Raw genomic sequence first — 25000 nt, 5'->3', positions numbered from 1 at the left:
CCACTCTGCAAGCCAATGGGGTTCCTGATACCGCAGACCCAAACCTGCCTTTCTTCCCACAATAGAATCTAGCTCCACTTTCTGCCTCCCAAGCCTCCTTCCTAGCTGGTCTGAGGTCCTGGGCATCTGAAGCTAGCCCAGCTTTCATACTCCATCCGGGGAAGTGGCAGGTGGCAGACAGCCTCAGGCAGTGGGCCAGGTTGACTGCCTTCAGAGACAGAGTCTGAGGCCTTGCTCCTACCTGTGTCTTCACTGAGAAGAAAAAAGTGCACAGCTGCTGTGTGCTGTCAACCCTGCTGTGCTCAACAGGGAGGGCTGTGAAGCTCAGACCACAGCAAAGCCCTTCAGCACCGCCATGGTAGATGGGGATGCGAGCATCAGGCTTTGATGCGTGCTCTGTACAGATCAACCATGCTCCATCGGATGGAAGCACATGCACTCTAAGAAGTATCTGAGGGACTTGTCCACAGCACCAGCACCTCAGGTCTTCCTTATAACACCTGGCAAGCTGCTTGTCCAAAGCCAGGCCACAGGCCACCTGGATGCAGCAAGCACTGAGCAGGCCAGGGCAGAGGCCAAGTTCACAGTAAGGTGAACTGTTTAGCCTGGTGTTCCACTGGAGAGATGCTAATGCAACTCTACTTGGTGTACTTTCCTATAAATAACACTATTTGTAGTACCTTATAGCTTCAGATAGTTTTTTTTTTCACTTGATAGCTTAGGTCTGAACTGCTCCCTGATGGTAAACTGCTCCTTGGAGTTCTTGAATGAGGTACAGGTCCAACAGCCACAGCCAGGTTCACACTCCTGGTCCCTGACTGGTCCTCCTTAGCAATTTACTCTCCTATTGAAGCCTACAGATTCGTTTAGCTTAGCATTTGCTGAGCATCTGCCACAGGCGCAGCCTGTGCTTGGAGCTGGGACTTAAATAGCTCCAGACCCAGCCTTGCCAGTGCAGAGAGCCGGGCAAGCCTGTGGCAGCAGCAACCTGGCACAGCATCTGTGCATGCCAAGGACATGCTGAGTTGCTGCAGAGGGGCCAGCTGGATGCAGGACTTAATGACAATTCCCAAACAGAGAGTCAGGGCAATGGTGACTCCCAATGAGGTAAAAAGCCTTAAGGATGGTGGACACACCAAAAGTCAGGACCTGGGGCACAGTGAGACCAGAGAGCCCCAGGAAGCACCCTTACTGCATCCTGTGGAGCGGAGGGATATGGGCTCACATTAAGAAGTCTGGATTCCATCCTAAAGGGAAGGCTCAGTGGCAAATTAATAGGACTACATATCAACAGATCAGCTCAAATAGCTAATCTAGAAGCAAAGCTATGGCAGTTAAGAAAACAGTGCCCAGTTAATTATATTAGTAACTCTCACGAGGGCAAATAAACATACAGTGCTGGAGAGCAACTGATTACAGATAAGAAAGGAAGTAAAGGACTGGAGAGAGAGCTCAGCAGTTTAGACACCTGCTGCTCTTTCAGAAGACTTAGGTTTGACCCCCAGCACTCATGGTGTCTCATGACCCTTTATAACTCCAGCTCCAGGGGTTCCAAGAAGTATACACACTTCTGTCATCCCAGGATACCAGGCACACATGTGGTGCATGTACACACATGCAGGCAAAACATTCATGCACATATACAGACAGTGTTTTAAAGGAAGGTGAAAGCGGCAAGGCGGATGCGCATGCGGAAGGAGCTGCCTTCTGAACATCTGACCAACGCCCTCACCACTTAGCAGGCACAGCTTGGGAAAGTGACTCTGGGGGAGGCAACGGCCACTGCCCTCCTTGGAGACCTCTGGGACTATCCACAGGAAACTCCACTTGTTTCCTTCCCATTACACCAGCCTAAATGCCACCCTGCTCTGTGGCTACAGCTTGAGAATCTGCTTCAGCAGTGGCTGAAAGGCTCCTTTCCTTTTGTCACAGTAGGAAACACTAGGAGGGGCTGGGAAATGGAGGCAGTGGCCTGCATTCAGTTCATTCAAAGCAGAGCTGAGCTGGTCCCTCAAGCCCTGGCCCTGAAGCTGACTGAAGGCCCTACTCCAGGCCCATCACCCCAGTCCTGGATTTAGGCATGCACCCACACTCTGGGCAAATGACTCCTCTGGCTTAAAGTGACCACACCACACTTCCTAGCTGGTGTGTAGCTGGGTAGAGGACTAGCAGCCAGTAACCATGAAGATGTGGCAGAGTAGCCAGTGGGCACTGCTGGCCTGGTCATGCACTCTCACTCTGATTAGTCTAACATTTTATTCTGTGTCCTCTTCTGCACTCAAAACTGTTCCCCTTGGAGCTCAATACCTGAGCTAATGTGGACCCACCCTTCAGAAGCAAAAGCTCCCAGTAGGAGCTCACCCTGGCCTGGCGTCAGCCCCCATTACAGTTCCCCTCTTTGAAGTCAAAGGTACTACAACACAGATGGCACTCCTTCTCATCCAGGAGTGTTGCCCAGGGTGTGAGCTCTCTAGCGGTGAGACTTCAAATGTGTGCTCAGTAAGCCAGGAGAGGGAAGTGAAAGGGACAGCCAGATGTCCTTTGAAGCATGGCCTCATCCCCCTAGGATTACTCTGGTACCCACCCTGGCTGCAGCTGGACGGACACTTGCCCTTTGTTGCCTCAGGGCTGAAACACTGTAGTGCAGCCAAGCCAGGCACAGCAGGAGACTGCCCAGCAGCTCCTGATCACAGCTCCACTGTGACCTGTGGAAGGGCAACTGAGGGAAGTGCAACAGACACCAGGAGACTTCAGTCTTCACCCAGCTGAAGAAAGAGGAAACCTGCACTTTGCCTACATTTCATTAAGAAAAGCAACAACTGTTGATGCCCAGCCTATCGGCATGACCCGGTGGATGGACGCCTTTGCGTCCCAGCCCAGCTCCACTGTGGTACAGTTCCAAAGCTGTGGCCCACCTGCTCCTCAGAGTCAAGGAGCAGAAGGCTGCGTGCTACCGAGAACATCCACCACTTCGTCAGAGCCCAAGGTAAACCCGAGGCTGGAAGAAGCCTGGGTGATTATCATCACCTCATCTAGAACCTCATATTTATTCACTCTCTGCCTACACACACACACACACACACACACACACACACACACACCCTTAGAATATTGTTCCCTCAGCACACTGTAACTCAAAGAGCTTCTAAAAGGAACAGGATAAAAACCATACTCTAACTGTGCCTGGGTCTAAAGAGACTCCCAGAATTCTACCGCAGCCACCTGAGGCGCCTGGGTCCAGTCTGGGGCGGAACTCACCATCCTCCCCTTCTTCTTTAAGAACCATTGTTTGACTTCTCAGGACAGGACAGGCTTACTGGGCTTGGCCACGAAGGAGAACTGTAACTCTCTTAGCCAAGTCCAGAGCAGTTTTCAGGGCTGTGGGTGGGTGGAGCTGGAAACACCTGCAGGGGAGCAGTCCAGCCACTAGGACAGCTCAGAACTGCTTCTGTACCAGAGGAAGGGCTTGTGGCACAGGGACCAATCAGCCCACTGCAGCCTGCCACCACCCAGTTCCCAGGTCAAGCTCAGGCATCTTCTAGCCTGTTAAACCACACTGAGTCATCATGACAGCTTGGCGGTGGCCCGCCCCGTCTTCACGCACCCAAGCAAGGACGCAGCAGCTGCTTCTTTCTGCCTCACTTCCTCAATCTTCCCAGGTCGCCTCCCAGTTAGAAAGTCGCGTATCATCATCCACAGACAATGACAAGACAGTGACCACCACAGTGTGCTACCAAACCCCAGCTACAGGCACAAGGCCCTGGAGATGAGAAAGCAACGGCCTCGCTCCCAGTCCACAGGGGTCGGTTTTAGCCACTTTCTGACTTCTGTGGTTTTAACACACACAGAACAACTGCCTGCTTCTGAGGGTCTGTCTGGTAATTCCATATACACAAGGGTTAGCTCCAAAATTAGGGCGAGTAATGTATTTCCTTGTCTTTCAGTGTGTATGGGAAACTTCTAAGTCTTCTCATCAATAACTGTGGGGCTGGCATGTTCAGTGGGTAGAGTGATGGTGCGTGCCAGCACTCAGGAAACAGAGACAGTTAGATCTGAGTTCAAGGCCAGCCTGTTCTACAGAGGAAGTTCCAGAACAGCCAGGGCCACACAGAGAAATCTTGCCTTGAAAACCTAAGTAAATAAGTAAGTAAGTAAGTAATAATAAGGCAGGCCAGCCAGGGGGTCCACAGGTAAAGCGCTCGATGTGCACGGCTGTCTTGCTCTGTAAGGAGCCGCCACAGTGTCTGCAGTGACGCTGCACCACGTACCTGTGTCCTCAGGCTTTTTGCTGGCATCATCCCTGATGATCATCATCCCCAATGGTTGAATAATATTGAGCATTTTAAATATTTTGGTCATTTTTGTAACTAGGCTTTGTGGGTTTTTGTTTGGTTGCTTGAGACAGAACCTTGCCTTATAGCCCAGACTGGCCTTGAACTCACGATGACCTTACTTAAGCTTGTGAAGTGCTAGAACTACATACAGGCCTATGTCACCATGCCCAGTGCATCTGTGGCCATTTGTATTGCTTCTTTCAAGAACGCTCTATTTCATCGCCTGCTCTTTGTTCTTCTGTTGTCTCTACATCTGTTTGTTTTAGACAGCCTCATGTAGTCTGAGCTGGCCTCAAACTCCCTACATAGCTGAAGATGATCTCACCTCTCATCTTCCTGCTCCACCTACTAAGTGCTAAGATGCAGACATGCACCACCATGCCCAGCCACCGGCTTGTTTTTTAATTAGGTTTCTTCTACGTGGTTCCTTGTATATTAGATATTATATTCTACACAGCTTACATATTTTTCTCAAAAGCTTTTTAGTTTGATAAAATTGCACTGGTCTGTGTTTGCCTTTGTTTAGGGGCTCTTAGCCATAGTGTAACATCTTACAGTGCTACCCTGCATTTTCTATTGGTTTTGTACTTTTTATCCTAATTCAGGTCTTCGATCATCTGGAGTTTATGATGGAGAGAAGGGTCAGGTTTCACTCTTTCACATGTTCACACCCAGTTTCTCTGGTACCAGCGTTGGTGTTTTTGTTGAGGGTCAGTTGGCTGCAGAGATTTGACTTCTGGGGCCCGTCCCACTGTGACTCAGTGCCAGTGTGACAACATCACGCTGTGTGGGCTGCGCTTGCCCTGTACTGTGTGCTGACATCAGGTGTGGATGCCCCCTCCCGCTAGCACTGCTCATCCACTCAAGATTACAGAGGTCATTGCGGATTCTGTGGGAATTTGTTGTTCCTATCCCTGAAGAGGGCGCTGTTGCTTGATCTACATTTATTCCCAAGCCTGCATTGTGACAACGCTAATCTAGATCTAAAGTGAATCGCTCCCAAGGAAGACAAGCTCAAAGTGGTCTCTTGCCTGAGTTTACCAACTTGTCCTCTGCCACCCTGACCACTGTGCCAGGTTGCTCTACCTTGCTCAAGGATTCTGGAGGACATCAGCCCCTGCCATTCTTTCTAATGGCGACCACAGTGAGGCTACGCACTGCACTGGGTACCACCCCATTCCTAGTTTCTGATGCAACACATCAAGATGTTTTCTGTGTGTTTTTGATGATGTTCATGAGACACATTCACAGATGAAAGTAGAGAACAGTAGCAGGCAGTCTGATCCTGCCCGTGACAACCACTGAGGGTAGTGTGGCTTTGGTTTGGCTTCTGCTGCATGCAATGTACATTATATTATATGTGCCTTTCATACCACACATATATATGTATACACACCACAAAGTTAGTAATTATTTTGCATGCTGTTTATAAACACCTCATTTTTACTTTGTGTGTGTGCAAGTGTGTGTGTTTACAGGTGTGTTCACAAGTGCATCAAGTATTGCTTTTCACTTTCTCTCTCTCTCTCTACACACACACACACACACACACACACACACACACACACAGAGAGTCTCTTTACATAGTCCTGGCTGTCTTGGAACTCAGGATGTAGATGTAGTTGGCCTCAAACTCACAGAAATCTGCCTGCCTCTGTCTCCCAATTGCTGGGACTAAAGGTGTGTGCCACCATGCCCAGCTCTTCACCTGATTTTAAGAAGTGGTTTTCTCAGTTGGAGATCACTGGTTCAGCCAGACTTGCTGGCCAGAAACCCCGGGAGCCTCCTTTCTGCACCTCCTCCAGCAATGGAATTGCACACCTGACTTTTCCAGGGAGTGGGGATGAGATTCACAGTGCCATGCTTGTATGGCACTTTACCAGTAAGCCACCCCCAGCCCTGTTTTTTCCAGGACTATAAAGGGTGCCATGTGTTTTCATTACTCCTAGCCTGTAACTTGTAAGCAGGGTCCAATCTCAGTGCCCTGTGCACAAGCTCTGGACCTAGCTCTAGTTCTCCCTAAGACTCTCTTAACAGTAGGGTTGCTTGATCCAGAAAAGCCTCCCCTGTGTTCCTGGGGACTGTGAGGCTCCTTAACAAGCTGTCTGTAACAACACGAGTAATACCATGACATCACAGGGTGGTGTCCTAGTTTCATTTCTGTTAATGTAACAAATGCCCTGGTTAAATACAGCTCTGAGGAGAAAGGATTTATTTGGCTTAAAATTCCAGGACACAGTCCCTCATTCAGGTAAGGCAAGGCAGGAACTTTAAGCAGTGAATCACAGCATATCCACAACCAAAGGCTGAGAGAAAGGAATATACCCTTACCATCTGCTTACTTAGTCTGAGCTTTCGGGTCCAGCCCATGAAATGGTGAGTTCATAGACAGTGGTCTATGAACTCTTACTTCAATTAATAACCAACCAAGGAATCCCCAAAGACATGCCCAGAGGCTAGCCTGATCTAGGCAAGCCTCAGTTCTCAATTCACTCCCTTCCCTGGTGATTGCACATTGTGTTGAGTTGACAGTTAAATCTAAGAAGTACTGGTGGCTTTCACTAAATCTTCTTTCTGTGCCTTGCTGATGTAGCCTGCCTTGTCTAGTCCTAAGCCTTCTATGGGGTGAGTGTTGCCCTCTGCCCTTGAAGAATCCTGTATCACTGCATCAAAACCTGTTTAATGATTCCTAACCCCTATTTCTACCTCTGGCATTAGATCTGAATCCCAGATAATCTTGACTTGGGAAGCACAGATCACTTCAGTTTCCTATCTCCTAGAAGTGGGACAGCACATGTCTGAATTCCTAGAGTTTGATCTGTCCAGCCAGGCCCCCGCTGAACTGCACTGACGGGTGGGGACATTCCTAGTGCTGATTTCTGCACTGGCCTCACTGCTATCAAGGCTGCCTTTCCTGAAGCATGAGAACACTTCTGTTCCATGAGCTGCTGGACACACCCTGGGGGTTTTTCCTACTGATTGTCATCCTTCCTACCAGTTTGTAGGACTGAACAGACTATTTAGAACATATAATGTAATCTGCAACTTATTTTTAACTCCAAGTCTATCTTCAGTTTTATACATCTTTAAAAAAAAAAACAAACCAATCAATTCTGTAATCTTTCCTTTCTACCATTTCCCCCGTAAGGGTCCCTGAGCACAGTGGGTATGGGCTGCAGAAACATCAAGGACTAAATGGACACAGTGTTTCCCCCGTGTGAGATGAGGAAGATAGTTGGCTGCTCCTGGACTTGTGCTCTGGGGCTCTGGAGAGTGTGGGGTTCAGCTGGAAGGACTGTAAAGAGGAGAGGTTGGAGGGCTGTGGGGGTCTTGGGCTGTGTCAAGGGCAGCAGTTTCTGTTCTGGGTGAGACGAATGAGCACTGCCACACTCTGGGCAGATCAGAGACATCTGACTTCCTTTGTGACACACACCAGGGTGCTGCTAAGAGCCTAGGCTACAGGCAGCCAGGGCAGAAGTCACATGACCCGAGAAGCTGCTATGAGAGATGAGCAGCCAAGCAATAAAAGGCTCAAGTCCCTACTCTATGTCTAAGGTAGTGCCAGGGCCAAATATGAAACTCCATCTTCTGAGCGCAGGCCACAGGCTGGCCCCACAGCTTCTGCCCCCCAGTCCTTTCCCTCCACCATGAACCTTTACACCCCCACTCCTCAGGATCTCACAGCCTTATCCCTTGGGTCCCTGTGATTCACATCCTCTGCAAATCAGGACTTCACAGCCCTGTCCCCCAGTCCCCGCCTACAGTTCCTCAAAGCCCTGTCTATCAGCCCCTGGCTTTGGGCCTTCACAAAGCTCAACTCCATTATTCAATGATCTATCCTTAGTATAATTCTCAAAAAGTGAATTGAGGGCTGGAGAGATGGCTCAGTGGTTAAGAGCACTGGCTATTCTTCCAGAGGTCCTGAGTTCAAGTCCCAGCAACCACATGGTGGCTCACAACCATCTGTAATGGGATGGTGGGTCACCAACATGCTCATGTACATGAAAGAAAGAAAGAAAGAAAGAAAGAAAGAAAGAAAGAAAGAGAGAGAGAGAGAGAGAGAGAGAGAAGGAAAGAAAGAAAAGGAGAGAGAGAGAAAAGGAAAGAAAGAAAAGGAGAGAGAGAGAGAGAGAGAGAGAGAGAGAGAAGAAAGAATAAATCAACATAGCTCAGAGCAGCGACTATCCCTACTCTGGCTGATGATGAAACTTACTGGCAATCCAGAAAAACAGGCCTGAGTCCCAGCTTCTGTGATCCTGAGCAGAAAAGCTGCCCTATAAACTGGAATGCAAGAGAAACCCCTGATCATGTCACAATGCCCTCTACTTGATTTCTGCTTCCTAAAGCTAGTGAAGCACTAACTCTGTTAACTAAAAAAGAAATAAAGAAACCCGTCATCAGTCCCAAAGTACCATGCATGACTCAGAGGAAAGTAACTACATAATTATTGTCCTTACTAGGCAAGGCATGTTGTGGGCCCCGGTAATCCCAACACTCAGAGTCCTGGGGTGGGAATCACGAGCCAGAGGCCCACCTGAACTACACAGCAAGGCCATCCATCCCAAAGTCTAAACAACAACATCCAGGGTCCTAGGCACAGGCCTGTAATAGTGACTACTTAAAAGGCTGAGGAGAGGACTACAAATTCAAGCCTAACCCCCAGGCTACAAAGTATAGTCAAAGCCCAGCTAAGTAACTTATTAGGACTCTACATAAATAGGAGGTAGATCTAGCTTTATCTTACAAATTGGGACTGAGAACTTGAAAATTGGTGTACTGGCTAGTTTCGTAGCTTAGCTGCCCGGTCTCCTCAACTTGACACAGGCTGGAGTTATCACAGAGAAAGGAGTTTTAGTTGCCTCCATGAGATCCAGCTGTGGGGCATTTTCTCAATTAGTGATTAGGTGGGGAGGGCCCCTTGTGGGTGGTCCCATCCCTGGGCTGGTGTTCTTGGGTTCTATAAGAGAGCAGGCTGAGCAAACCAGGGGAAGCAAGCCAGTAAGAAACATCCCTCCATAGCCTCTGCATCAGCTCCTGCTTCCTGACCTGCTTGAGTTCCAGTCCTGACTTCCTATAGTGATGAACTGCAACGTGGAAATGTACGCTCAATAAACCCTTTCCTCCCCAACTTGCTTCTTGGTCATGATGTTTGTGCAGGAATAGAAACCCTGACTAAGAGAACTGGCAATATTAAGAATTCTAGCATCCTAGCTGACTGTGGTAGCGCATATCTTCACTCCCAGCACTCAGGAGGCAGAGTCAAGCAGATCTCTATGAGTTCAAGGCTAGCCCAGACTACACAGGAAGTTCTGAGGAGTTAAGGCTGCATATTGAGACACTGTCTCAAAAGCAAAAGCAAACTAACTAAATAAATAAATAAAATAAAAATAAAACAAAACAAAACAAAAAAACCGTAGTTTACAGCATCTAGTTAACATAAACAGGGACTCTCCAGAACACTGGAATATATAAGTATCTCACACTCTAAGCACAGTGCCAAATGGAGTCTCCTAGAAAGGTCATTATGCATTTACCTGAATGGGAACTGTTAGGAAGTTCCCACGTACATTTGAAATAACAAAAGCAGACCAAGGCTCAGAACAGGGCTTCAGATGCCTGGAGCGCCACAGGAGCTGAGGGAGGCCCTACACTGAGTATGAAAGCGGCCAAGCAGAAGACATTTGAAAGCTATGCATATCCGAATCATGCGTCACAGCATTCCTATGCGAGTTTGTTTTTAAAATAAATTTTATTGTGCATATTTAAGGTGTACAACATGATGTTCTGGAAGACTCGTAGGGCAAATTAGCACACCTGCCACCTCTGTACTTACTGTTGTTTTCCCACGGCAGGAACCCAAGGCTTTACTCCTCCTCCCTGTCTCCAGGACAGCACACTGCTTAGCTGCCTGGTCTCCTCAGTGAGCGTTGGCTCTCCTGCCCTCCCCCTCACACACTCTGCGGGAGTCTGGACTCGAGGTGTTCCACGGCTCCAAACAATTAAGACACATAAACATAAGCAATCCTTTACTCACACCCACCTGCAATGGATAAGGTGAGAACAAGCCTAGATGGCTGACTTGCCGTGATGCTGATGACATGGATATTTCTGTGACATTCTGTGCTTCCCTGCCATGCTTGCTCTCCAACTCTAGAGCACTTCCTGCCTGGCGCAGTGGTTACGGCCTAGCCTGTCCATACGTCTACCCACCAACTAAAATTACACATATATTTTTTAATGAAATCACTACTTAGCATTTAAAAATAAATAAAGGGGTTGGAGAAATGGCTCAGCCATTAAGGGCTAGGCTCACAACCCAAAATAAAATAAATAAATATTGCCTATGGAATATGCTACAGATGAAATTAGCACAGTGGCACAAAGGGTCGCTTTTTGCTGTCTTATGTCTGTCACTGCTTAATTGTCAATTCTACCACAGCATAAAACAGAACCAACAGGGTCAAATATACCAAGCACTGTGTTCAAAGGTGCCTTCCAGAGAAGACTCCAGGATAAAGGTGGCAATATTGCTGAGACGCTGTAGCCTGCTCCCATCCCCTGACAAGCCTCTCCGATACCCATGGGGTTCTCATGGCTGGCCAGAACAAGCGTGTATGAGGTAGAATTATAACACTTTTATTATCAAAATGAAGAGTCAACATTAAAAAGGTGTCAAGACAAACACCACCTAAGGCATGCCTTTGCCAAAGTTATATGCTGCCTGTCCCTCTCCCCTCTTCAGGTTCTCACTTGTCTAGGCTGGCTTTGAACTTGCAACAGAGGAAGCTCAACTCCTAAATGCTAAGATTACAAGGGTGTGTCACCATGAACATCTCTTGTTTTATTTTATTTTTTCTAAGAAGGGCAACTGACATTTACAAGAAAAAAAATAAGACACAGAAAAGGTATAATGTAAAACCAACAAAGATTGATCTTATTCCTTTGTAAAAAACAATCTATTATCAGTGCCATCAAGTGTCCCAGAGTGAGCACTGTATGGCTCAGGCTTCCTGTCTGTAATAAGGACAGACAGCCCTGCACGGTGCTCAGAGAAGACCCACAGTCTTCTAGGAAGTCCACCTAGGGTGCAGTGCTGTCCACAGTATGGAGAAGGCTCCCAGCTAAAGAAACTCTCTGGAGGCAATAATGTAAGGCCCCAATTGACCACAGCCCAGAGATGTTGGAAGATACATCTTGCAGACTTCATTGACACGTTACTGGCCAGGGAGACACCTTTCTCCATGGCAAAGAACACACTGTATGCTCCTCAGGGAAGAATGATAATGCTAACGCTGAGTTAATCTTCACGCCACACTTCAATGTGGTACTATAGTACCTTTAAATATCTTTTAAGTAAAGAGAACAAAATTTACTTTAATTAGTTAGTTAATTAATTTAAAAGTTTTAAAAATAAACTAAAAAAGGGGGGGGGGAACCCTCTTGTATCTGAGACTGGGTGGACACTGCCCTCTGCTGGCTAAATGAATAAACTGTTGCTCTCCATGGCTGTTAAGTTACCTTTGAATGTGTGTTTGGTGCAACCTAATATAGGAATTACATTTTGTGGCAACTTTCACCTTCACTCTCCCTTAGGGTTTTTCTTCCCTCTTGGTGCTTTGAGACTGGATCTCACTTTGTAGCCTTGGCTTATCTCACAGTCATTAAGTAGACCAGGACAGCCTCCAAGTCACTGCTGCCGCTGCCTTCCAGTGCTGGCACAGGCTTCCACCACATGCCTGCCTCCCCTGCCCAGCAGGTGTCCCCTTGCCCAGGGTAACTGCAGTCAAGTGTACACTGATGCTCTGTGCTGATTTGGCAAACACTGCGGAACCTTCACGAGCCATTCTGTCTGGCACTTTGTCCCCAAGTATTAAGTGTGGGGTTTACTGAAGGACACAGGGGTGGCAGCACTGTTGTGGAACAGATGACCACAAAGCAGCTAAGCATGGGATTCTGAGGCTGAGGAGCTCCAAGCTCAGAAGAATACAAAAAAAAAAAATTCTCCCACGGGAATAGTGGATCACATTGGAGAAGGAAAGGAAAACACTTTTTGAGAAAACTTGGTGGCATCGTGTAGCATTTACTTTAGAGGTGACCTAGAAATAACAAATGCTACACAGAAGTCACCATCTCATAAGATAATAACCTTTGGGTGAGAAGGCCCCATTTGAGAAGGAGGACAGTTTCAGACAGAGCTGTGCACAACAGAAGTCCCCTCAAGACCCAGCAGCCTGGCTCCCAAGCCTCCCCTCCCGCTCTCCTTGTAACTCTACTCTGAAAAAACTGCGTGCCCAACCACAGCAAGCCTTGTTCTCTTCTCAGGCGAGGAACCTACTCCAGAGAGTGGGCTGCAACAAGCAGGGATGGAGAAAGGCAAACTACAAGGCAGGATAGTGGGGAGTCCTATCAGGAACTGGGCCGTCGCACTGCCGGGTGAGCTGCCAAGAGCTGTTATGCTAGCTAAGAGACCAGAGGACACAGTCTGAGAATCCACCGGGTGAATTTTAAATGCATGGATCAGTTTGCAAAATTATACAGAGGTACTTCTGTGGGACTATGTGATCTCTCTGTGCTACCTGACCGAGGCAAAATAGCATTCTCCAGTCACCTCAGCCTCACCATCATCACCATCTCTAACTCAAGATGAAGTATGCTTGCTGGGCGGTGGTGGCGCACGCCTTTAATCCCAGTACTTGGGAGGCAGAGGCAGGCGGATTTCTGAGTTCGAGGCCAGCCTGGTCTACAGAGTGAGTTCCAGGACAGCCAAGGCTACACAGAGAAACCCTGTCTCGAAAACCAAAAAAAAAAAAAAAAAAAAAAGATGAAGTATGCTTAGGGGTGAAGGGAGGAGACAGCCACCTGTCCTGACCCTTTGAGTACCCTTCCACTTTAGCTCTCTCCCCTGCACATCACCCCTCCCAATGCTCCCCCTGCACCTCACCCCTCCCACCTTGTTCTCCCCCTGCACCTCACCCCTCCCACCATCTCTCTCCTATACCTTACCCCATGGTAGCACAGAGGCACAGTTTGCCTAAACTCTGAAACTCCTAAATGGCAGCTCCTTGCTACCAAAACTTCACAGGCCAGAAGTGGTGGCCTTTAATTCCAGTACTCGGGAGGCAGAGATGGGTGGATCTCTGTGAGTTTGAGGCCAGCCTGGTCTACAAAGCAAGTCCAGGACAGCCAGGGCTACATACATACAAACTTTCATGGACAACAAGGAGTTTTCTAAGAGGCAAAGTGCCAGTCCAAAAACAAAACAAAACACCAACCTGCTATTAAATAAAGCATAGACATTGAATAAACAGTATGAGTTGTTTTATAAACACAAAAAGATATTTAAAATATTCACTGATGGCACGCCTTCCTGCATGTCCTTCCTTCTGGTTTAAGCTGCATGAGGGATACGTGACAACTGTACTTCTGTGGTACCAGGGCAGGCATAGTACACAAAACATAGAAGTAAAAATCCCAAGCCCACTCACAGCCCAACAGGAAGCCTGCATCCGTCCTTGAGAATGGTCTCCAGACCATTTTCTCTGAATTCAGCAAGCATCCCCATGGCTGCCCTGTGGGGAGGGCAGTATGCAGCAGACTAACAGCACTTTCTATGAGGTGTCACAGCACGAGGCTGCCCCTCAGGCTCTACCCATGGGTGTGCTCCACAGGAGAGTGTTTGAACAGAGAATGTTCTCTACCATCTGCTGCTGTACCTGTGGAAATTGTGAGGTAGAGCCAGAGCTGAGTTCCTCTTAACTGAAGCAGCTCTTCACTGTTATCTCAACATTTTTGAATGGGCAGAAGAGGCAATGGTGTTTCCGTGAACCCATCACCCTGCTTCCCCTGTGGTTACATCTTACGTGACTATTGCTAGGCTCTGCCCATGGGTGCGCTGTGAATGTAATGAGCTTACTCTGACAGCACACCTTCCATGTAAATGCCCTTTCTGTTCAAACCTCAGAATACTTCACCTGATTTCATTTCTAAAAATTCAGATATTATTATTTGTCTTCTTTTGTTAAGTCAGGGTCTCTGTAACCCAGATGAGCCTCACCCCACTATGTAACTAAGGCTGACCTTGAACTCCTGACTGTCCTCCCTCCCAACCCCCCACCCCCGTGCTAGGACTACAGGCGCACACCATCACAAGAGCCTTCCACTGCCTTCACTGTCAAGTCTCTTCAGTCACTTCCAGCCTCTGGTGGTCCCTCAGCACTCCAGGTTTCAGGACTTAACACACAAAGAGCAGAGCCCCAACAGTTCCTCAGCTTCCATTTGTCAGCTGTTTCTTAAGATTACACTGAGGTCACACAATTTAGAAAAGACTAACACGTAAAATGAGGTCACCTCTGGGTCAGAGTATGTAAAGCCAATCAATCTTTTTGTCAGCACCTATGGCCTTGAACATGGGGTACAGGAAAGTAAGCCAGGCTTCTGTGAGGTCATCCTTGTCCCCACCCCAACCCCCAGACTAGTCTCTTCCTGGGGAGATTCTCCTCCTCAGCATCTTCTGAGTGGTAATTTCACTGCCTTGGGTGTCCTCAAGGTGGCGCTGTCATTTCGAAACTCCACTGCTTGCTGCCATCACAAAGATCTTCCAGGCGGGCTCATTTTGTCATTTGTCAAGTCAGGCCATGGCATCAACTATCTTGCCAAGGACTGTAGAATCTTTTGAATGTAGATAGTATTTGGAAACCAAGATCGGGGTTCTTGAGTGCACTGAATATCAACTGTAACTGATGCTGCTCAAATACCTGCAGGAAGGGGCAGTAGCCACTCTCTCCTTCCCACCGGCTGGCCCCAGCCTGTGCTGGGATGCCAAGCATACATGCACCATGCTCTAGCGACTGAGTTTATTGCTGGTTGTAGACTCTACACGTAGCTTGGATAGCGATACTCTGAATCTATGTGCTACTCCATTGTCCCCCTAAACTTTCTTCCTAAGGGCTTTTGCTCCACAAAAATCCACTTATCTATAGTCTAGCCTGTCAAACTAGTCTTTCTGACTTCTGGGTTTAGAGGAGAGTGACTGAGGAGTTAGCATTACCAATAAAACTAAAATTATCAGCAAATTTGCATCTGTGTGTGTCTGTCTGTCTGTCTGTCTACCTATCTAATCTTTAACCTATGTCTGTCTGTCTGTCTGTCTATCTATCTAATCTTTAACCTAACTCTATCTTTAACCCAAACTCATCTGCAGTTGATTCAGGTACAAAACAACAAATAGATCTAAATTTCTTTCTGAATGGATAGTTAACTGTCATCTACAGAAATGTCACCATGATCCAAAAGCCCCAGGAGTCAGCTGCCTGGGCCTGGGTTGGACAGAAGTCACCTGCTCTCTCCATATGAAAATTTTCTCACCTAGAAAATACATTTTTATACTTCACAGCCGGGTATGTGGCCCATGCCTGTAATTTTAGCTAAGGTAGGAGGGTCCTGAATTTGAGGACCTGGGGTATATAGAGAGGGTTTGTGAAGCCAAGAAAAGGAAGAAGAGGGGAGAAGGGGGAAGGGAAAGCAGATGGTAGGTTACATTAATTTTAAGATTATACTCTATTTAACCAAATATAGCTGAAGCAGCACTTCAGCATGTAACCAATATAAAAATTATTACAGTATTTTACATATGTATAAAGTATATATGTATATATACTTCAAGTGCTTAATATCTGTCATACAAGAAAAGGTACACCAGACTACCTCATCGGTTTAGTTGCATTTTTTTTGATATATCACATATGTTCAGGTGGAAAAGTATTTAAAAAGCTGAATGTCTGTATATTATTGAGAAAAATCTCTTGGAAAGCCAAAAGCAAGGATTTATTACTATAATAAAGAGTAATGTGAGTATATATGTATGTATAATATGCACATATGTATAATATACATATAGATGTATGTGTGTGTGTGTGACATTGGTACAAACTTTCTCTTTAAGACTAAAGAAAATGACGCCGGGCAGTGGTGGCACACGCCTGTAATCCCAGCACTCTGGGAGGCAGAGGCAGGCAAATTTCTGAGTTCAAGGCCAGCCTGGTCTACAGAGTAAGTTCCAGGACAGCCAGGACTATACAGAGAAACCCTGTCTCAAAAAAAAAAATCCAAAAAAACAAAAAAAAATTTATAAGACTAAAGAAAATGGGGGCTAGAGTGATGGCTCAGTGGTTAAGAGTACTGAGTGTTCTTCTGAGGTCCTGAGTTCAATCCCCAGCACCCACTGTAGTCCCATGAGATCCAATGCTCTTATGTAATGCAACACAGGTAAGACACCCATATAAACAAACAAACAAATAAATAGATAAATCTCTCTTTTAAAAAAATTGGAGAAAATGAAGGCTGCATACCACCAATGACTTAGTTTCACACCCTAATTCCCCTCTAGCAGAAACCCCTGAGAGGATAAGGTTCTCAAGTAGCAGCCAGTTAAACAGAGCAGGAAAGCCAGCGTGGGGCCTGAGACAGTTGTTTCAGTGTCCACACAAGGTGAGGGAATCTAGTGATGAGTGTTAGACTCTCTACTGAGCCTAACAAGTTGCTCACTATAAATCCCCACACTGGCCAACTCAAGCGTCCACAGCTAAACTTACCTTGTAAAAGAAAATTTTTTACAACGAAAAAAATCTAAACTTTTATTGAAAGACATTGTAAAGAAGCTGAGAGGAGCTGAGCCGGCACACAGAACTCGGCACAATGAAAAGTCAGTTCCCTCAGTGAACTCCAGGCTCAGTGCTACTGCAAACCATCAGCCAGTGGTTACTCAGCGATTTAGGGGTTTGGGTGTCACAGTGCTGGCACAGGACACGGAGCTCAGAAATCTCTCTCCAGAGAAAAACTCTCAACAGGTGATGGCACTGGTGTGAGTGGAAGCAAAGGGATCTCTGTCGGCCCAAACGCTGCTGGGATGCAGCATCACACGCACACTGCCAGGCAGGAGTGTGAACATCATAGCGCACTCTCAACAGCACCAGAAACTCTAAATGCCCATCAAAGGACGGCCAGTATTTCTAAACATGTTGGCAAACAAAAACACAGCATAAAAAGCCTCCTGAACATTATATTCTCATACTCACACTCTCACTCTCTCTCTCTCTCTCTCTCTCTCTCTCTCTCTCTCTCTCTCTCTCACACACACACACACACACACACACACACACACACACACACACATTTAAAACAGAAGAATTCTTACTAAATACAAAACAACCACAGAGTCACAAAGGTATTTTCTAACCTGGAAACATGAGTACACCTCCCACATGGCCTTTGCTGCAGAACTTCTAGGAGAGTTCTGAGAACATCACTAATACACAAAACAGCAACGACAGCATCTTCCACTGCTAAAGGTGATCCCGGCATGGTGCTTCCAGGACAGGTCAGGAGGGAAGTCAGAACACAGAAGTCCCCAGCACAGTCAGTCCTAAGAAGAAAGGCCCTGGGACCATCCAGAAGGACTGCCTGCTGCCTGGAGATGAGGAGCAGGCAGAAGACACTGCAGCTGCTGGGGAAGGTGGCGAGGAGGTCAGAGGAGGTGAGAGGAGGTCAGAGGAGGTGAGAGGAGGTGAGCCCAAACAGACAAACACCAAACCTGATACCTTCAAAGAAAACCAAGGAAATGTCAAACTGATGCCATTGGTACTTCTAGGAAAGGCTTTGGAGGCCAGAGACTGCGTGGCTCTGGTCAACTCTTACTGTATTTGGGGAGAGGGAGGAATTCTGAAATGAATACTGTGGGCATCCTTATGCAAAGATTTAACAGTGTTTTGAAAATGAGAATTCTATCTAAGAATTCTATTGGTGTTGAACATCCTTAGAGTAACATTTAAAACTGAAAGACTGAGGGATGGTTCAGCCCTTTAGCACACCAGCTGCTTGGACAGAGGACCAGGTTTGGTTCCCCAACACCAAATTCCCCTAAAAGAAAGCCCCATACATACTCCTGCCACCCCAGCTATGGAAACCACCAACTGCCCTTTTCTGTCTGGCCTGGCCTGCTGTGTAATGTGGCCTTTGGTGCCCCGTTGTCAAGGCTCAGCTACTGTAGAGTCATCCACCCCTACAATGGCTCAATAATGTTCATAGATGGCCCACTGCCCTCTGCCTCCTGACCTGCTGATGGGCATCCAGGCTATGTGACTCTGGCTTCTGCCTGGTGCTGCTGTGAGCACTCTGTCTCCATATGGTCTATCTTAAACGACGGCATCTAGCTCTCTGATTGGTGTTTTCTACTTTTCTGGATCCTACCATCTTTCAAAGTTGACTCCAGAGCCTCTCTCAGCTGTCTGTCAACTGTGACCACACAAAGGAAACAGAGTGCTGGGCCAGATTGCTGAGTTCCCCTCTATGCACTCTGATTTAACGACCTACAAGCGCTGTTCTCCACTGAACATGTCCTCTGAACAGCAGCTATGACTTAGGGGGCATCCAGTAAGTTGTACTATCAGCTTAGTGTACGTAAGCGCTGACCTTCCCACCAGGCACTGAACAGATGTTTCAGCACAGCACTTGCTACAGGGATGCTTATGGTCAGGACAGGGAAATCTGCTCTGCAGCCAGATTAAGGTACTTCATTGCCAGCACTAGCTGTGCATTTTAAAAGTATAGTTTCTAGCTCCTTCAATGATCTTTCCAGTACTTTAAGTAGCTGGAAACCACAGGACATAAAAAGGGGGGTTGGGAGATTATTAAATTGCTTCTTAATTTTCTCTACATGTCTAAACCAAATTCAATTAGGAGTTTTAAGATAAAATTTTTAGCTTTTACCAAAAAAGCCAAACATAGTACAAAATTTAAGTTCACTTATGAACTCAGTTTGCTGGCAGCTCAGAGCAGGGTGGGTGGGTGGGTGGGTGGGTGTGGTCTCTAGGGTGGCCACTTCCGACTCCCCACACCCCACACGTCCCCTTTTTGTTTCCTCCCCTTTGCTCAGCCTAATCACACAGCCCCTTTTCTGTAAAACCACAAGATCAGTGTTACCAAATGAGGTGCTCCACCCATCCCCCTAGTCAGCTGACAAGCAGCGGCCAGTGGAGCTGTGCCAGTGACCCGGAGCTCCTGTCAGGTCCACTGAGGTCAAATAGGCCAACAGCTCCTTGACACTGATCATGGATGTTACACAGAGTATGAGCCCTGCTTGGTCTAACCAATTCGTTAGAAAATAAGGGCTGGTTCAAGAATAAAAATTAAACAAAACACCTCTAAATCTATTATTTAAATGATGACTCATAAAGTTCTCCAACATTCTACTTAGGCCACTGTTTAAGTGCTTATTTAAAATAAACAGCAGATAGCAGCAGGAACAAAAGCCTTCTAACTCCAAAAACATCCCCACCAGTGTTAGAAGCAAATCAGAGACGCAGCAGTCAGTCAAAGCAGCAAGCACTGCCTGTGTATCGTCCCAACTGCGCAGGGCTCTAGCACGGGGCCCTAGAGCAATTTAGCACTTGTTTGGCCAGCCACTTAAACATCTACAAAAATGTCAAAAAATGCGATTCTGTCGGGGCACATAAAGACATCTGTGTATGGGGTGTCAGCTGAACTCTGCCATCTTGCTTCTTCACTACTCTGTGTCTATCCAGGAACGGCTGCAGGAGCCTACTTCACCCTACATCAGGGCTCTGGAGACAGCAGGCGCACAGGCAGCACTGTGGCTGTCAGTTATTTCCTTCTCCTTACTCCATTTTACATTAGAACAACTTGGTGTGCATGTGCATGCACAAGTGTGTACCCGAGTGTGACTAAGTACACTCTATGCTATGGTGCCCATGCATAGATCAGAAGACAACTTGGAGAACATTATCTCCTCATTCCACCACTTGGGTTCTGAGGAATGAACTCAGTGGTTGCTCTCAGCAGCTAGCATGTTTACACTGCCTTCTTGCCAGCCTACCAGTTATTTAATGCTAAAGTATCTGGCTCAAAGGGAAAAAACAGGGAGAAATTTACAAATTTGTAGCTTATTTCCCAGATGCCTGAAACTAGCTGGAATGCCTTTCTCTTCCTCACAAAGGGCTGATGGTTTGATTGCCGTTGTCTGGCCTAGATTTCCAGTAAATTCAGAGCTTGGGAGAGAACTCGTGTTCTCTTGCTATGAAGGGAAGTAAAGTATCCTAGTGTTTGAGTGCTGAAGAAAGGACCCAGGGCCTTACGGACGATAGACAAGTGCTCTGCCACTGAGCCACAGCCCAAGCCCTCTTTGTTTGAACCTGGTCTTACTATACAGCTCAGGTTGGCCTCAAACTCCTCCTCCTGCCTTGACCTCTCTAGAGCTGGAACTAGAGATATGTGTCACCACATTCTGCTCCCCAGAGCCTTAAAGTATATATTTGAAACAGAGGACACCAGGAGCCATTAAGAAGATGACAATGAAGCTGAGGGACTCAAAATGAGGGGTCAGATGGCTGCTAGCACCCCTAGTTAACTACAGTGCTTACAAACTGTTGTTGGGGAATCTAACAAATCACATCAATTAAGCAGTAATAACAATTAGAACAGAAAACAGTACATAATGATAATCTGCCATATTGCAGTTATTAAAGGACCAATTTCTCCACATTTTAAATTAGTATAATTACTTAAATATAATTATTGCCATCCAATTCATCAGGGATGCAAATCACTAACTCTCAGAATAACCTATAATTAAAAACTTAGTTCCAGAGCAGAAGATCATCCATCTACCTGGCAATCCTAACACTAAATAATCCCCTAAATAATAGAGCTGTTCTCAAATGAGTTTTAGAAAGAATCCCTCTAGGGCTGGGGCAGAGCTGTGCTAGAGCAATCACCTAGCATGCTTGAGACCCCAGGTTCTATCCCCACTGCCATACACACACACACACACACACACACACACATACACACACACACATGCACTCATGCATGCACACACATGCGCATGCACACACACACACACACATGAAGAATAGTGACTGAGTGGTAACTGTGTGTGATCTCTATGTAGACAAGGCTGTTGATTACAGGAGGGGATCCTATATTCCGTAGGTAAAAGTGAAGGAAGGGTCAAGTGACCATCAGAAGCTATGCTGTGTTGTGTCATAAATGTCATGGGCACACAACTACCAAAAAGATGTCATTTATTACATGAAGCTGAAAATGCCGCCCAGGTCTCCATGTGCATCAGGCAAGTGCCCTGGTGCTCCACAACACCCCCAGCTACCTGAACTTCTCTCAACTGGCTATGTTTTCCTTACCAAACAGAAAATATTTTAGTGGATTCACTTTCAAAAGTCTTTAACTTATTTGGAAACACCGAGGCCTCTATAAAATATGCCTTGTCAGTCACAAAGGGATATAAGAATGCTGAGAAAGTAGGAAAGTTCAGCCACAGGCCTGTGCTCAACAAACGCAGCAAAACACAGATTAGTCACAGGGTAGAAAGGCAGACAGACATCATGTCACCGTGGTTTTAACTATTAAGAAACCCCTGTGTGAAGTCAACATCTCCATATGCTGCTGTGGAAGCATTCCCTCTATGGCATCAGCAGGTTTTCGTTGTCGTGTTCCGAGTGGATGTGTGTAGCTGGAGTGAGCTGGCCATATGAAAGACCATGTCTCAGACCCATGGGAAAATGGCAAAGCCTTCTCTCCCAGTCCAAGTGGCAAATGTTGATAGCGTGTCCAACTACTGTCCAACAAAATGTCCACTGTAGTGCTCTCCCCTCCAGATGGTCATAGGCTAAAGTCTCTTCCTATCTGCTAACCCTGACCCCCTGTTCTGCTGTACGCAACAGCCCCGCCTCCTGCCTCAGCTGCACATTACAAATGTGCTAGGCATCCATAGAGCTGGCTCTTCCAACGGGGCCCAGCCCACCCGACCCCAGCACTTCTGTGTGTTTGTGTACGTGGTTTTTCTTCATCCTCTTGTTTTCCTGGTTGCTCAAATCCCTGAGGCTATGGAAGGACCTGTACCTGTTCTCTAACTAGAGTACGGCCTCTCTAAAGACTGTCCAGTATACGCCTGTAATCCCAGCACTTAGGAGGCAGAGGCAGGCGGATTTCGAGGCCAGCCTGGTCTACAGAGTGAGTTCCAGAACAGCCAGGACTACACAGAGAAACCCTGTCTCAAAAAACCAAAATAACAAAACAAAACAAACAAACAAAAAAGTCTAAAGCCAATGAAGCAGGGTCCTCTGAGCAGAAGAGCTGTCGCCTTCACCTTAGCAACAGTGACTCCCTGCAAGAGACACCAAGATGGGCTTGCAGACCACTGACATTCCCTCACTGAGGGAAGGGTAGGGAAGGCCACTGGGACTTCATCTGAGATTCTGGCTGCTCCCCATGCACATCCCAGACATCTGGATGTAACTCAACTCTAGTTCCCATGGCCTTGCAGTCTTGGTAGGTCCTACAGTAAGCAGAAGATTAACTGAAGGGAGGACTCCCTAGGTAGCCATGGAGAAGTCGTCCATGCCGGGTAAGACTTTTGGAGTGCTATGGCCACTTTTGGGTCATGAACATTTGCTCTGTAAACTCACAGGTTCTTTAGGTTGGATTTTGGTGGATTTGTGCTTTGGTTCATTACCTGTGCCCTATAAGGAGAAGGTAGACCTTTGCTTAAGTCACCTTAGGGAAAGTGTTCCAGTAACAAGCTGTCTAAAACATACCTACCTGTTTGGTAAGTGAACTGAAAAATGGCCTGGTATAGCTAGGGAAATGGCTCAGTCAGTAATACAGTTGCCACTCAAGTATGAGGAACTGAGTTAGGATCCCTGGCACCCATGTAAAAAACCAGCACAGACAGCAGCAATGTGTGTGCTAAGCAGCAGGAGCACTGGGGCAGAGACAGCTGACTCGTGGAGTTCACTGGGTTAGGCGGGCTGGCCAGGTTCAGTGAAAGACCCTGTCTGGAAAGATGAGGCGAAGCTGGGAATGGTGGCAGATAATGTCAAGTCCAGCACTTGGAAACCTGAAGCAGATGGAGCTCTTTGATGCCAACCTCATTTAAATAACAAGTTCCAAGGCCAGTCAGGGCCACATAGTGAGAGACCCTGTCTCACAACAACAACAATAACAACAACAGAGGTAGAGAAAAAAGAGGAAAGCCATCAAACATTAACCTCTTCTGACCTCTACATTCTTTCTTTTTTTTTTTTTTTTAAGATTTATTTATTATATGTGAGTACATTGTAGCTGTCTTCAGACACTCCGGAAGAGGATATCCGTTCTCATTACGGATGGTTGTGAGCCACCATGTGGTTGCTGGGATTTGAACTCAGGACCTTAGGAAGAGCAGTCTGTGCTCTTAACTGCTGAGCCATCTCTCCAGCCCTGACCTCCACATACTTACACACACACATACTCATGCATTCACACACACATCACACACACACACACACACACACACTCATGCATTCATACACACATCACACACACACCACACACATTCTTGTACTCACATACATTCTTGCACTCACACATACATATATCACACAGACACATCACACACACTCTTGCATTCATACACATATATCACATACACACACATTCTTGCATTCACACATACATAAACACACATATTTTTGCATTTATATACACACATATCACATACACACATCCTTGCACTCACACACACATATCACACAGACATATCACACATACACACCTTCTTGCATTCACACAGACACATAACCCTTGGAAAAGAATAGCTAGAATTTTGACTGATAGAGACAAAAAGCAAGATTTATAGAATAAAGTTAATCCCCACCAACACTGAGATTTAAAAAAATATTTTTAAGCGCTACACATCAAGGTGGTTCTTACAATAAATAAGCATTGTATTTTAAAAGGGGGTACTGGGGAATGGACTCAGGTTAAGAGCATTGTTCTTCCAAAGAACACAAGGTTATTACACACACAAATGTAAACAATATATATTTATTTAAAGAGCAATCCACAAGCCAGGAGGTGGTGGCACACCCCTGTAATCCCAGCACTCTGGGAGGCAGAGGCAGGCAGATTTCTGAGTTCGAGGCCAGCCTGGTCTACAGAGTGAGTTCCAGGACAGCCAGGGCTATACAGAGAAACCCTGTCTCAAAAAAGCTAAAATCCAAAACACCAAAAAAAAAAAAAATTTAAAGAGCAATCCACAAAACAGTCCACATTTCCTAGAAGAGAGTGAACAGGTAGGAATGGTGCACAAGAGAACACTGAAAGGTGACAGGTGCAATGGGATTGAGACAGCTGCAAAGGTCACACACTTCTATTTTTGCTTATGTTTCACTATTTCTATAATAACTTTTCAAAATAAAATATCTTTTCCCAAAGTGCTTCACTAGAGAGAGTAAAAGGGCACAATTGTTGCTGAGTAAGGCCTACCTTGTGCCCAACCTCACAGAAAGACAAACGGCCCTCCAGAAGTACCACGGGGCAAACAACTTGGCCTCAATCTTCTGAGGGTCTCCTGTGTCTAGCACCAGTATTAGCTCTTCCCTTACCCAATAGGACAAGTAGGAGGTACTGGGGGCACATGCCTTCTGCTGCACAGAGTAAGGCCTTGCCTAGCACAGCTGGCACGGATGCAGGGGCTGCCCAGCAACAGCAGTCACATATGCTGAGGCTTCCTCTTCAAAGAGACAAAACAGAAAACCACACAGAGGCAGGCACTCAGGAAGCTAAAGGAGGTAGGCAGTTAAACTTGGTAATTA

General features: G+C 46.6%; 1 protein-coding gene across 3 annotated transcripts in view; it reads right to left on the bottom strand.

Moving 5' to 3' along the window:
* Cyth1 (cytohesin 1) overlaps positions 1-25000 on the bottom strand; it is an 83571-nt gene that overhangs the window by 42681 nt on the left and 15890 nt on the right. The window contains exon 1 of one of the 3 annotated variants that reach the window (XM_052197504.1): positions 3259-3373. The exons of 1 other annotated variant lie outside the window; for it this stretch is intronic. In XM_052197504.1, coding sequence (XP_052053464.1) covers positions 3259-3286 — 28 coding nt within the window. In that variant the 5' untranslated portion in view covers positions 3287-3373. Of the gene's footprint in view, positions 1-3258; positions 3374-25000 lie in introns of those variants that run through there. One more of the 3 variants, XM_052197502.1, reaches the window with a different exon arrangement.

Source organism: Apodemus sylvaticus, chromosome 10, assembly GCF_947179515.1.
Source record: "Apodemus sylvaticus chromosome 10, mApoSyl1.1, whole genome shotgun sequence".
In the NCBI taxonomy this organism is placed as follows: domain Eukaryota; kingdom Metazoa; phylum Chordata; class Mammalia; order Rodentia; family Muridae; genus Apodemus; species Apodemus sylvaticus.
Note: the sequence above shows the minus strand (reverse complement) of the source record. Positions and strands in the feature narration are given on the sequence as shown.